This window comes from Engystomops pustulosus, chromosome 6, assembly GCF_040894005.1.
Source record: "Engystomops pustulosus chromosome 6, aEngPut4.maternal, whole genome shotgun sequence".
Lineage (NCBI taxonomy): Eukaryota > Metazoa > Chordata > Amphibia > Anura > Leptodactylidae > Engystomops > Engystomops pustulosus.
In genome coordinates this window covers 164,911,921-164,927,079 of record NC_092416.1, presented here as the reverse complement: position 1 = coordinate 164,927,079, position 15,159 = coordinate 164,911,921, and the positions used below count along the sequence as shown (strand labels likewise).

The following is a 15,159-nucleotide window of genomic DNA, read 5'->3' as shown; positions in this document are numbered from 1 at the left end:
CAACTTTTCCAAATTCAGATCCATTAGAAATCTCCTTATCTAGACTGCATTCTAGTCATAGAAATTAGTGTGTGTATATATATATATTCTGTTTTACTACCCAAGAGTTGATTTTTTTGTTTAAATTAATGTATCTTCAAATGAGGTCATGAAGGCTGTTCATTGGCTAGCTCCCTGGAACCTTCCAGAGGCTGACACCAAAAGTCTATAAATATAGGCTCAGCCCTAGGGTTCTTGGTCATTGTCTTATGACTTAGTATCTGTCTTGAGATAGGACTTAAACACAGAATGCTGATTTAATCTATGTATATGTGACATATCTTTCTGTTATGACCCATTTTGCTGGTGGACTCATGTTCTGCTCCAATACTTCACACTGATGTACATACATGCTCTATGCTTTTAGCATTCATGATTAAATCCATTTATGTTATTGAAGGGTTATTATGTTATTGAAGATGCAGCAGAGAGGACTTGGCTCCCAGGAAAATCCTAGTGGACCTCTGGTCTAAGGTTGAGGTAGTGAATTTCTAATCCTGCATCCAGAGGATTTATTGCACTTCAGCTAACCAACTGGACAGCCCTGCATGCCATCTGAATGTAAAGTTGCACAGCTGTGAGTTTTTTATCATCTCTGTTTCCGAGTGTGAGTCCCTAGTTAAGTCGCTAACATCATGGGCCTCCTCTGTACCATTAGCAGGTACCTGTCACCTACATTGGGAGTGCCCCACTCACACTGCCCCACTCTTCATGCTTCTGTAATGGCCTGCTGGACGGGTCCCTTACAAACCCTTACACTTCAGGTGATCCATAGTTATGTAGGTGAAATACAGTTGACTATATCCTATATTCCAAGTGGTTTTATATGAAGTTGCCTTAATGATATATTTATTTCTTCTAATAATATAATAATACCTTGGTATGGACGCCATCTACTGACGATAACTAGTAGTACAGCTGAAGTAATATCTAATGTTTGATTAATGTCAACCATGCTCTGCCCCAAGATTCCTTTTTGGTGGATGCCTGGAACCACACCCAGAGGGAAGATATCTAAGAGGTCTCTTAAAGTCCTGATAGAGTAGAGAGTTGTTATTGATCCTTGCTTCGAGGACACTCAGCCTGCAGACAGCAGTCTACTGCTGCTGTCTCCTACCTGAGAGTAATCCCCCTCCATCAGGTCTGCTGCAACCATGCACCTAAGGTCTTCCCTAACCTTGGTGCCCAAACAACTTCTATCTTCTCAAGCCACAAGGTTCTCAAGCCAAGAGTCTTGGCTGTGAGCTTCAATAGTAGACTATATCCAACCAGCTACTTTGGGCATTGGCAGATAGGACCTCTACTTCATTGGCCTGTTACCGCTGCTGGGTTGAAGTCTTGAAATAAAGAGACTGTTTTTATTTATCTTATCTCCACATGTGACCCCTTGCTGCAACTGACATCATGGGCCTCCACTCTAACATCTATCCAGGGATTCCTACTTCACACATCTCTATGATATTGCGGCCTTCCCTCTTTTTGTCTTCCCCTCGCATGGACAAGGTCTGTTCCACCTTGACCGTGACAAGTCTAGAGCTAGGCCGCAACAAAGCCAACCACTCAACTACCAGGGGAATCCAGCTTTCCCAAAACCATTAGGTCAGGCTCCGGTGGAAGGACATTGCACTTTACCCTCCTGGCACTGATGGATGTGGTTGAGGCCTACACTAGGACTCTGGTACTGAGACATCTGCAGGTAGGCCACAACCAAACCAGACACTCCCCTCAGTTCCTGGTTATATCTGCCACCATATGCTGTCAGCCCCCTGTGGGGATGCAGCATATGCCTTGTATCATGTGTATCAGTCCCTGGTACCACTCAATGCATAAAATGGAATTTTTTTATGGTACATCAATTATTGATCATTACAAGATCCATTAGCTTTTGATGTAGTCATAGTCATCTGCCTTACTTAAAGGGGTTATTCGGGTTCATACATTTTCACTAAGGGCCCTAGGTTGTGTAAAAATAACTCACCTTGGTCCTTACCTCCGGTCCAGCGCCTCCTGTCACCACCAGTCTGTATTGCTATACTGAGGTTCAGCAGTGACATTGGGTTTTTCGCTACTTCCATTAGTTGCAAGTCTCTTTTTGGTTGTAGCCGGTGCACGTTGTTGACGTGACTTAACCACTCGCCCTGTATACACCAACAGAGGCCAGCGGTGAGGGTCCCACCTGGATCGGCGGTAAGGACTGAGGTGTCTATTAGTCCTTTATTGGGTAGTAAAAGAATTTATGAACCCAGATAAAATCTTTAAGCTGGATGAACGTTGGCTACGACAAGGAGATACCAGATGCCCATCGTTTGGGGGTCTCCCAACTCTCTCTGAGAAGGATCAGGCTTCAGTATTTCCACATGGCTTCCGACCTATGTATGGCTAACTCACTCAGCTCATGGTTCAGCTACTGCTCCTGATGTATATAGCAGACATCTATACATGCTTGTAAATCTTTGTGGGGGCAATCAACAAAAGTACAGTCGCACAAGCAAAAGGACACCCACCTGTGCCTGTCTATAACCAGCTTTATCCCCAGCAGATAGTTATTTCCCCATAATTGGGGCTAATAGAGGGGAAACTGGAGGGTTTAATAATGTATCTGAAACTATAATATCACAGAAGTGGATGAGCTGCATTTCCACTTAAAGGGGGTTTTCCTGTAGCAATCAATTTGAATTTAGAATCAGACTCCACTGTATTCCATTCTGTCTGGTTCACCAGGGGTCATCCATAATCTGTGATGAAGCTGGCGAGCAAGAGCTCCTGCAGCGCCACCACAGGCGAACTGCAGGATTGCATTTCAGAGTCCATGTGAAATCATTGCATGCAGGGGTGTAACTTGAGGGGGTGTAGAGAGTGTGGTCACAACTGGGCCCAAGTGGGCTTAGGGGGCCCATAAAGTGTCAATTTCCCATATGTGAAGACTATTACTATAGTATAGGCCATACATTATAGTCGGGGGCCCGGCACAGACTTTGCACTGGGGCACATCAGCTTCTAGTTACACCACTGTTATATTATTAGGGAAGGGGTCTTATAATATGATAGACAAATTGGGGGAGATTTATTAGAAGTGTCTGAGAGCAAAGCTCTGAACGGTTTAACCTCGGAAACTTCTGCTAAATCTCCCCCATGGATCTATATGGGTTGTGATCAGTCATATTTGTATATGATATAATATCTTTCCTGTGTGTGATCCTCGGGTGCAGCGCTTTGCGTTCCAGTTCTTCACCTCCCACGTTCCCCTCCCATCATCCCTGGAATGTGCAAGTTCCCTTAACAGCTGTGAGGGAATCATCATAGCAGGAGGAATTCCTGGCCACAATATAGCAGTAGGGGAGAGTTAAACTACAACCAAATATCCAGTTCTAATGCCGCCCTAAAAGTGTGTAACATATCATCATCGCCTTACTACACCCATTTTATCATTATTCCCAGAACCCTTTGCTCTAAGCCCATGTACTTACCTTCCAGCACCACCTCTTTGCCAGTCTTCTTCAGAGCCTGTACGGCATCGTCATGGGTGGCTTCAGATAGGTCAGCTCCATTCACAGACAAGATGGCATCGCCCACATACAGAGCACCTGTCAGATCGGCAGCCAGGCCTTTGAATATCTTGGAGATGAGAATTGGCATTTTATTTTCCCGTCCACCTGTGATAAGAGGATTACACAAGGTCACATTAATTCTGTGTACAAGTCGTATCTTATTCAAATGTTATTCAAATCTGTATCATCTGTCACCCATGTATTAGGAGGGTGGGGCGAGCAGGCAGGTCTCCAAATTATGCAATGTATAGTATTGGGTAATGCCATGGCCCCTGGGTTGTAAGAATATAGCCCCTACAAGTCTGGAATCACTTCCTACATCTGGTACTAGAATCAGCTTCTTGGGGAATGGAGGATGTGTCCCTTCTGTCTGCTTTCAATCTGCGGAGGACCTTCAAAGGTCCTGAAATGGCTCTTGTGTACATGTGTATTGAGAGCAGGAGCAGATGTATGAGGATTTCATCGGTGAAGTACAAAATTTGTTGGCTGATTTGGGTGACACTGGGCCCCATAGAAGGCTTGGGCCCCGGGCTACTGCCCAAACCGCCTATGTTATTATCCACCACTGGGTAACGGATTGGAAAACAACCCCCTAATATAATGTTTTCGTACATACGATGCCCATTGGTTTCTAAATTTCAGAGGCAACTACAAAGAATCTGAAAATCTGAATTTACCACCATACCAATATCATGAGAAAGCTCTCATAGATAATAATAATAATAATTCCTTATTTGTATAGATAAGAATTTCTCTAAAATATTATAGTATGTCAGAATGGCCAAGGCTTTAACACAATAAAAGCCCGCAGGGGTCCAGTTGAAGACAGCTAAGGAGACAATTTGATACTGTTTTGAGGTAAGTTGAGCCTTTTGCCTCAGGGTGGCACCACCTGCAGAAGGGATGGCAGAATCAGGAGCTTTGTGATTCTAACTGGATGTTTAATAATCTCATGATCACAATGGTGCGTCACAAGTTGTGTTTACATTTGGTTGCATCGGGCTGACATAGTGTTAACTTTGCATTTTTGCGAATGCAATGTTAACGCAATGTAAATGCATTGGGGCTCATTTACTAAGGGTCCGAACGCCGCACTTTCGTCAGGTTTCCAGAATATTTCCGATTTGCCCCAGGATTTTGACCCAGGATTTTCCAAATTGCCCCAGGATTTTGGCGCACGCGATCAGAGTGTGTCGCATCAGCGCCGGCTTTCACGCGAACTCGGGGGGCGTGGCCATCAGACAACCCGACGGATTCGGAAAAACTGCGGAATTTAAAAAAGAATTTGTGTCGCAAGATCAAGCACTTACATGCAGCGGGATGAAGAAGGTGAACTCCGACGGACCTCGGCGCAGCAGCGACACCTGCTGGATATCGGGTGCGCGGACCTTAGTGAATCCCGGCAGAACCCGAATCAGTGTCGGACAATACCCCGCGGGATCGTGACTGGACCGGGTAAGTAAATGTGCCCCATTGTGTCAACATCGTTCACATTGTTAACCTCATTTTAACACCATGCTATTAGGCAGAGTTCCTCTCCATGGCTGTTGAAGTATGTTTCAAAATGCAATGTAAATGCCACACGTGTGAACGCACCCTAAAACACTGCACCCCTCTCTCTTGTATTGCACCTCAGTCACCTTTACTTGGAGAAAGTGTATTTTGCAATGTGTAATGGCAGATGAAGATCAGTATTCAAAAGGGGCCACATTTCTTGTGCTTTTTAGTCACTAAACATCCACTTAGAATGAAAAGTGTAGGATCAGTACCCAACCCCCCGGGCAGAGTCAGCGCTAAATTTATCCATGTTTGCAAAGACCCTTAAAAGGCTTTAACAATCCACCTAAAAAATGCAGAGCAAATTAGAGGTATTTGATATGAAAGCATTTTTTATATTAATATTTAAGAGCAGCATTAATATTTCATAGGCTAAAGGCACAAAGAGACATAGTATGCCCAGACTTCCATCGGCCGCCCTGACATTCATCAAGCATGTCACAAGTATCAGAGCACAATGGCGCTTACACCGACAAACCACTTACACTGCAGATCTCAGTCACGTTCTGTAGGACCAGCGGCTCTGACTTCCTAAGCATGCCACGGCTATGTGCGAGCAGCTGACCCCTCCAAATGTCAGGATCATTAGTTCATTCTGGTCTCACTCCTTACAGTGGCTGCACATCCAGAGTAAAGTTCCTAGGCTAGCTGTAAGTTCACCAGCTAAGGGTAGAGACTTGTGAACATATCCGGATCTAGCCCTACGGTTGGGAGAATGGAAGGTGATGGGTAACTTAGAAAGTTTAGGTGCATAGAGACAGTATGGAACTCATTAAACAATGGCATTAAAGTTTTGGGAACACCAGGGGTACAGGACGAGAGGCGAGGTAGTTTGCCCATGGAAGAAAGTTCTCAAATTTTAATCCCCCAGGGATGTTTACGCAATAAAGATCCATTTTTACTTATTTTACTAAGTTTTATTGCTGTTTTAGCTCCTATCACCCAGTGATGGTCAGTGTAAGATTGCAGAGCGTAAGATTCCAGGACTTTCTAAGCAGACACTTCATGATTCCTGTCAGATGCTGTGAGCTGACAATGTGCTTAGATGATCAGGGTACGGGTTTATCTACACTTTTATTTAGGTTGTGAACATGCACTAGTATCTGATACATACAAAAAAAAGAGATGAGACAGATCAGAGATAATGAGATTGATATAAAACACAATGACACACTCAGCTTTGCTAACTTCCCTATAACACACACAGAGTAAGCTCTGCTATATTCCTCCCCCCCCCCCCCCCTTTCCTGGATAAAGACCTTATCTCTATGTAGCTTATAAAGTAAGTCTCTGCACACTGCTGCTTGCCAGCAGGAAGTGCCTGTGTCTAAAGTGGTCTTGTAATGCAGGGGGGGGGGGGGAGCAGGAGGCAGAGAGCACTGTAGCGTGCATACAGGAGAAGCTATTCATGAGAAGACTCCATCCATAGTCAGAAGATTTACGCCTGTATCCAGGTGCATCCAAAATTGTGTACACCATAACTGCTAGAGACAGGTAGAGTGATATTTTTAAAATTCTGTTTTTTTGTTAAAAATAGTGAAATAGAGAATGGGTAATTTTGCTACCATGAGTATATTTAAGAATCTTGTCTTTGTGGGAATAACCCTATAAGAACGGAGCGTGCAATTTTTTTTCCAGGGATCGTGAGGAGCCATCATTTTTCGTGTGCAGTCAGTCCATGGTTACAAAAAGTTTGGGGTTTGGGGACCACTGGTCTAGAAAATACTAAGAAATATCACCTTCAGCTAGCCAGGCACTGGAAGCTTTCAATCCAGACCTCAGACCTTACTTCTAAGTGCGGCCTTACAAGCGTAAGTTTGTTTCAAAAAGCTTGTTTCGTGTCAGAGGCCTGAATGCACAGCTGCTGAACTGAAATCCCAAAAATACCACAAGTTTGTCGGACCAAACTGACCTAAGAGATTGGAAACAAAAAGTTGTGACCTCTTCTATCTGAGGCCAGTTTGGTCCAACAAAGAAGACAACCCTTACTGAAGTCAAACACGATCCTCTACCTTTCAACCGTGTCTGAAAGAAACTAGAAACATTGATTTTTATTGGCACATGAAAATTATCATCATTCAACAAAAGAGAGACTGAGGCTCATTTACTAAGGGTCCGCAGAGCACATTTTCGTCGGGTTTCCTGACGATGTCCGAGGACCTCGGCGCAGAAGCTACACATGCAGGAACTCGGGCGCGTGAGCTACGTGTTATCCATGGCCTCCTGCCTTCTAAAATCAAATTTAAAAATTATGTTAATGAGCCAAAGGACTCTTGGGGTTTTACTAGTGCCCCTCCGTGTTATAGGTTCACAGGCTGTTACACTGTGCAGGCAAATTTCCCCCTACCTCTGTGTGAGATAACAGCAGGTTGAGGGTAGGGGGAAGTCCTGAGGGAGCAAGTGGGAAAGGTGAGACCTGTTCCTGCACAATGTAACAGTCTGTGAAGGCAAAGCACGGAGGGGCTCTTGTAACACCCCAGAGCCCTACAGACTCATTAGCATACTTTTAAGAGTTGATCTATGAGTAGGTGCACCTGGTTTATCATGCTTAATTTTGATTATAGCTTTTCTCTAATATGTTCTATATCAATATACTATTATGTTTTAGTTTATTTTGTTGCTTTATTCTTCTAACTATTAAATATTTATTACATTACAGTTCTATTTGTGTTACTTTTACAATATTTTCTGTTGTGTGCATCTATTTTTACATAGTTTTGATGTTTTATTATAATATATCTTTGCTTCTGGTGATACATAGTATGGCCTGGAAGAATTCGGCTGGTATCTCCCCGGAGCCATGGTGACTTTCTCCTGTCTTGGAGTGATCATATATTATAGATGTCACAGACCCGGGAATACTTGGGTCCTGGGAGGGATTGTTGGCCTCTTGAAGCATGCCTCAGAACCATTTAGAAGGACAGCGACAGACTTCAACTAAATTCGACATGCGAGCTTGTGCTATTTTGGGCACAGTCGTTCTCTGGCAGGCAGAGCTCACAGTGGTGGAGAATACAACTGGTAGGAACATGCCTGAGATTTCTTCTTCACATCTCCGGGCAGACGTGACATTAGGAACACTTTGGGTAGTCGCCACTATGATGGATCCGTGATGATAAGATCTCACGTTATGGAAGAACCTCGTCCTTCTATGATCACCATCTCCCACCTTCTAAAACAAGCAGTGGATTCGGTGACCACAACAGTTATGTTTTCATCTTCTGTCCTGAGGAATGACTCATTGTGACCGTCCTAGGAATTTTAATGGAACATTCCTCGTAATTCTCCTTGTTTTTTGAGTTTGCTCAATATTGGACGATCTTAAAGATAAATAGCAAAAACTTCTGGAGGACAACACAACAAGCACAGAAATTCCAAACCTTTCCCCTCCAGCTGAATTTCTTACATTTTAAATTTGTTGATTTTTAGATTTAACAATTATATACAGGTAACTTACCCTTAAAGGAAATCTACCCACAAAATCCATCGTGATAAACTAGGGACACTTATAGATGCAGGCATCGGGACTGTGGTCATATTCTTATATTTCTTTAACATGGCCACCTTCCTACTAAAATCAACTTTTATAAGTATGCAAATGAGCCGGAAGGGATCTGGGGGTCTTACTAGAGCAGATTTACAGGCTGTTACACTGTGCAGGAGCACTTCCCCCCTCCCACTGTGTAAGATACCATCAGGAAAAGAGAAAGAGAGAAGTGCAGAGGGAGCAGGCAGGATGCGGAAACAGTATAACGACCTGTAAAGCTACAGCACTGAGGGCCTCTGGTAACACTCCCAGTACGTAACAACTCATTAGCATAATTTAAAACATTGATTTTAGAAGGATGGAGGCCATGTATAATAAATATATGAAGATTACCACAGTCACAGTCACTATGAGTAAGTGTCCCAGGTTTACCAAGCTGGAGATGAAAAAACTTGGTTGCTTTCTTCAAAAACAGCGCCACACCTGACCATGGCTGTTGCTGGTATTGCAGCTCAGCTGTATAGAGAAGAATGGAGCTTAATTGCAATACCATACCCTACCCATGGTCAGGAGAGGAGAAGAAGCAGCCATGTTATTCAACCTCCAGAGAGACCCCTTTAATCCTGGCAAGTATCAGAAAATGCAACAGACTAGGTAATCCCGATTCTGTTGAGTTTAGTATCTACTTTCATCAGATGAAGAGAGGGGGGGGGGGGGGGGGCGACAAAGGCAGATATTAAAATGTGACTCCATTAATTTAGCAGTGTAAATAACACCGCAACCTTATTAACAACATAGCAGGTGAGGTCTTCTCTATCGTTTGTCTTAAGCTAAAGGGGTTGTCCTAAACTTCGCTTCTGTCTTCAAAATAAGATTGGTGCGGGTCCGATAACCAACCTTCTCACAATCACCTAAAATCAGTCGGACTTGGAAAGCGTACACATATGAATGCAGACAGCGCCATACAAAGTTTAGTGGATGGATGAGGAACTGCAACTCAGTTCATATTCACATTCATCACTCAATGCACTGATGATAGAGCTGCTTCTCGCCCTGTACACTGTACAATCCCCATATGGTCATTGTTGCAAATTGTCTACAGAATTGTCATAACCATTTGCTATGTGACCACCTGAATCCCATTCAGCCCCCCCAGTGTGAACAAGGGGCTAATCCTGGACTCGTACACTTACTATACCAAAGTCAGCGGCAGCTGCGCACACAATCCTTTTTTTAGCAGAACTTTATGATATTTAAATATATTATTTTACAGGCTTCGGCGAATGCAGAAGTTGTAACGTCACAGTGTTATGTAACTCTACAGAGATTAACCCTCACACTGCTGCGATAAATGATGACGCTATATAAATAAAGATTATTATTATTTGGGTCCTGGAGGTATCAAAGGGTTAAATCTAAGTTCCTAATTAGCACAGAGTATTGAGAACATTAAGCTGGCCCCTTGGAATAATACTATCACAGGGGTACCCGCAAGGATCCGGCATGCCAAGCCATGGAGGAGGAGGAGGGAGTGCTGCAGAACATGAGATGACCCAAAGTGCCACACCTCCCAGGATACCCAATATCACGGTGTGGGAAGTTCCCAAGCACAGAGCGCTGAATCTCATACCCCCTGTGACTTTTACAAGTATGGTAACCAGATCTATGAAAGTCACGACTCTCCCCATTGTCCCCAAACTGGCAGCGCAGGGATAGTGACTGGCACAGCGGGCAGAGAATGCCCTTACTTGTCATTCTGTCCCCATCACCTCTCGGGTGGTGTAATAGCCATGGCTGTTTATCAAAGTTTAGATCGAAACCCACCCCTCCCCTGCTCCAAAAACAGCATGAGATTTATCAAGAAGCGTAGTCCTGTCCCCTCCCTTCCCCCGGAGGCCTGATAATCAGCAGCCTTGTGATAGTGACTGGACGCAGGAATGTGCTCTTAATGTTCCACTTTCTGTCTTTATTTATTTATAGGCGATGCCCCGGTAGGATACTCCGCTCTGTAAGCCGGGCACACATGGCACAAGATTTCAGTCTGCTCTGACAAAGCGCAAAGTTATGATATTTCAGAAATCTTCAATCATTTACCCGTAAACAAAATAACACCGGCCAATGGGAAAGGTTTTTTGAGTGTTTTGTGGGTCAGTTTTGATTCTTTTTGATTTCCAAAGTGTCTGTCCGAGGCCTACTCTTTCCAATTTAAGTTCATCCAGCTTGCCATGGAAAGATGAAGCACGTATATAGCCACTTCACTCTCTATCTATGAAGCCTGACACTGTCTTGTGTTACACTATCTCACCCTCACTCCTGCTCCCTCAGCACTTCCCCCTCTCTCTTCCTGGTATATATATATTCAGGGCAGCAGCATGCAGTGTTAGGAAGAAGTGCTCCTGCACAGTGTAACAGTCTTTGAAGATACAGCACTGAGGGGCTCTGTTAAGCCCCCCCCCCCCCATGCCCGTCTGGCTCATTAGCATAATTTTAACAGTTTATTTTAGAAGGAAGAAGGTAATGTAAAACAAATATAAGAATATTACCACAGCCACGGTGTCTGGATCGATAAGTAAGTGTTCTTGGTTTATCGTGTTTGGTTTTGACGGTTGATTTCCTTTAAAGGGGTTTTCCAAAAAAGTAAAATTATAAGTAAAGGGGCTCTACAGGAAGCCACAAGCATAATAATCCTTAAGGCAACTGCCAGTCCCTGCCTCACTCCACTTCCTGTGTGTCTTCTGACAACATGGAAAGCGCTCAGCCAATCGCTGGTTGGAGCAATGACACACCTCATTAACTGATTGGCTGAGCACTCACTCCTAGCATTTCCTGTGGTGTCAGGTCCCACCCAGGAAGTGGAGTCATCAGGGATAAGGAGAGTCCCAAGATCAGCAATGACCATTTATTACTTTATTGATGCCTGGAGAACTCTTTTACTTTCGTGTACCCCTTTAGTACACGCATATGACTGGCACCATTGAGGAATTGGGTGTTTATTACCACCAAGGTTGCAAGGGTCGGCTCCATGTTTCACTAGGCCCCCAGGTGACAGAGCCTCAGTGGGCCCCTTTGCAGTGAACTCTTGTGGTGGCATTAAAAATTCATAAACCAAAACAGTCTCCTGTTCCCTAAACTGTTCCCCAGTTTATCATCCCAGACAGCCCTCTCATGGTTATTTTATATAACCCCCCCTTAACCCTTATGGATTCATTAGATAAAGCCACCTCATGGTTATTTTATATACAGCCCCTCATGGTTATTTTATATACAGACCCCTCATGGTTATTTTATATACAGCCCCTCATGGTTATTTTATATACAGCCCCTCATGGTTATTTTATATACAGCCCCTTGTGGTTATTTTATATACAGCCCCCTTGTGGTTATTTTATATACAGCCCCTTACCCCATGGATTCCTTATGTACAGCCTTATGTGGGCCACCCCAGGAGCCCTGGGCCTGGCACTTGCCTAGGTGCACCCAGTGCTGGCGCTTGCCCTGGGAATGAGAATATGGAGCTACTGTACGTCACCGACCATATACAGGGATTTTAGTGGTTAAATCTAAATGGTTGTCCAACAATAATCTCTTTTAGGTGGGGACTCGAACTAGTCACCCCTCATAGGGAAAACATTTGCTGTTCTTAGCCACAGGTCAGGAAAAGCTGGTACTGTGCCAGTCCACAGAGCAACTTATGATCCATTATAATAAGTGTCCCAAAATCATGGAAACAACAAAACACTGATACACCCATCAAATTGCCAAACACATGACCAGACTGAAGGAGATGGGGACCTCCCAATTCTCTCTGCGACAGATGGTGTCAGGGAAAGCGAGGGTCGGACATGATGGATTTCATCAACACCTGAACCTCGGGTTCTCTAGGGTGAGAGGCCGCCCCAGGCGAGGCGTCTGGCACCAACTTGTAGATGGAATAACTTACGGCAGAACGATTTTTCTCAAATCAAATAGTTATTTTAAAAAAATTGTATATTCCACTTTGCCGTCTTTATCCCAGCGTCTTATATCATTCTTCCATAAAACGTCGGTGCTCTTAAGTTAAGCCTAATAAAAGTCCAGATCTTTTGGCACGTTAGCTGTCATGCAATGCGTACATATTACCACGGCCGGGTGTCAGTTTACAGATTTTGGGTCATTTAATTTGGTGTTCAGTACTGGGACAATCCTCGGAGCTGTCTAGTTACACCCAGTATAGGAAGAGTATATAGCGGGAATATATTAGGGTAACCAGCCATCATATAGCTCATATTGGGGTCACCTCCCATAGAACAAATACTCTAGTATAGTTATTCTCGGTTTCTTTTGTGTATTATTTAGTATATTTCGACATTCTATTAAGTTACCAGAACCAGAATTATTAGGAATTCTGTATAAAGACTTGGTTTACTCTTTCATAACTACAACCCGTGCCTACAAGTGACAGATGGCACTTACCCTTGATGCTGACGCCCAGTCCCCCTGCGTCCTGCTTGACGACCCTCACCGTCCTGCGCAGGTTGATAATTGACTCCGGGACACCCCCTGTGGATTCGCCCCCATTCACTGTTCTCTCTTCTGGGGCCCCAGGTTCTGGTTCTGGAGTGAAGCTTAGAGTCTCTTCCCCAAGCAGAAGAAGTATCCTGAGCCAGCGCTCCCCAGGACTTCTGAGCTCCAGCAGCCCACTCCTGTGAGCCCTGGCAGGGGAAGCCATGGTCACTGTGCCCGGAGAGGACTGCTGGAAGAAGAGTAGCAGGAGGGAAATCTCTCCGGCTAGGGAGGGAGAAGGAGGGGGGATAGGAGGAAGACCTCCCTGGGCTGGTGCTACACATTGCTGGAACCGCCCTGCTATCCTCCCATACCCAAATACTGCCACCCACACCCACACTGACAGTGCTGGAGCTGACTTCTCATTCAGCCACTTTATTATTCATCTATACTATTAGTAACAAATGCAATCGATACAAATAGAATACAATTGATACAAAGTTTCACCAGACACAAAACAGGAGGCACTAACCTTACACTTCTATATAAGGTGGCTAGCTGAGTGCGAAAACTGGCAACAAAGTGGGCAGACATAATATAACCGGTGGTAAGGGTCTGTGCCTTGCTTTTATGTGGCAAAACTGGCATCAACGAGGGCAGCAGCTATTTTTATAGTCATTTGCAGGTTTTAAAGAGTTAAAAGATTTAAGGACATCAATTTCCTAAAAATGCACCGAATTTCTGAATAGCTGAACTTTGCTAAAATGTTATTCTGGGCATCAGACTTGGCACAAAAGCTTTGTTCAACCCCCATGAATATGCGATTGGTGTTTTGAAAGGGTTAAGTGACCTTGGTTCACTGACTTCTCGGTCTCCGCGCACATGAAGGAGAACCCTGCGGGGAATACTGATGAACGCAGACGGGCACAAGGAGAATCGGAGAGGGAGATAACTGGTGTCAAAGCGGGCGAGGAGGATGTTTAGAAAGTTTTATATGGAGTTTTATATGAGCAGTTCTCACTATATTATAGGAGAACTCCTGCTACAGTACAACACATCATGGAGCCCTTGTGAGCGCTCTACACCTTATGGAAGAACTCCAACTCTTACCATTACATTTATGCTGTCATTGTATATAGGGAAACTCGGTTTTACCTTGTTGCACTGTGGTTTTTAAGGTGGAAATTTTGGTTGACATGTGATACTCACAGATGGTTTATAGGGGAACTCTTACTATTAATTTTAAATCCAGCATGATAAACCAGGAACACTTACTCATAGATCCAGGCACTGAGACTGTGGTCATTTTATTTTCCATGGCCTCCTTCCTTCTAAAATCTACTTTTATAATTATGCTAATGAGCCATAAGTGCTGGGAGGTGGGTTACCACAGCCCCTCCATGCTGCAGATAAACAGGCAGCTACACTGTCTTCCCCTCCCCAATGTAATCTCACTGCAGTACAGGAAGTTTCAGCACACAGTGAGAGGGAGACGTGTTTCTGCACAGTGTAACAGCCTTTGAAGCCCCAGGAGCCCTTCTGACTCATTAGCATAATTATAACAGTTGATTTTTAGAAGGAAGGAGGCCATGGATAACAAACGTAAGAACATAACCATACTCACAGTTCCTGGATCTATGAGTAATGTCCCTGGTTTATCATGATGAATTTTGAGGGTAGATTTCCTTTAACTGATGAATTAAAAAGAAGAACCCTCTAAGATACAACTGACCAGCAGAAAAGCATTAAAAGAAAAAAAAAGCATACAGCCAAAAAGATACAAGTGCCCCAATGTGTTTTGGATGCAGCTGAAACACATTACAAAGCATTTGGCAAAACATGTTTGCAGTTTGTTTCAAAACTTGACAAAAAGAACCATTCAAAACATAATGAAAATGCACCCAAAATGCACTGCTGATCCCAATATAAAACATTACAATCACTTTCATTGATCCCTGTGCCGCTCTAGTACTGTGATAGGTGCTTCTGCATTATCCCCCCAGGACGCAGAGAACAGCTAGAGTAGCACTCCACCACCACCCGCAC

The 15,159-nt window shown here is 44.0% G+C and overlaps 1 protein-coding gene across 1 annotated transcript in view; it reads right to left on the bottom strand.

The window, feature by feature from the left end:
* The window catches only part of SNTA1 (syntrophin alpha 1), a 37,894-nt gene extending 24,485 nt beyond the window's left edge, over positions 1-13,409 (bottom strand). The window contains exons 1-2 of the mRNA XM_072112203.1: positions 13,084-13,409; positions 3,507-3,692 (exon numbers count right to left, since the gene is read on the bottom strand). Of these exons, the coding sequence (XP_071968304.1) occupies positions 3,507-3,692; positions 13,084-13,339 (442 nt within the window). The 5' untranslated portion in view covers positions 13,340-13,409. The remainder of the gene's footprint in view (positions 1-3,506; positions 3,693-13,083) is intronic.
* Between the last annotated feature and the right edge of the window lie 1,750 nt (positions 13,410-15,159).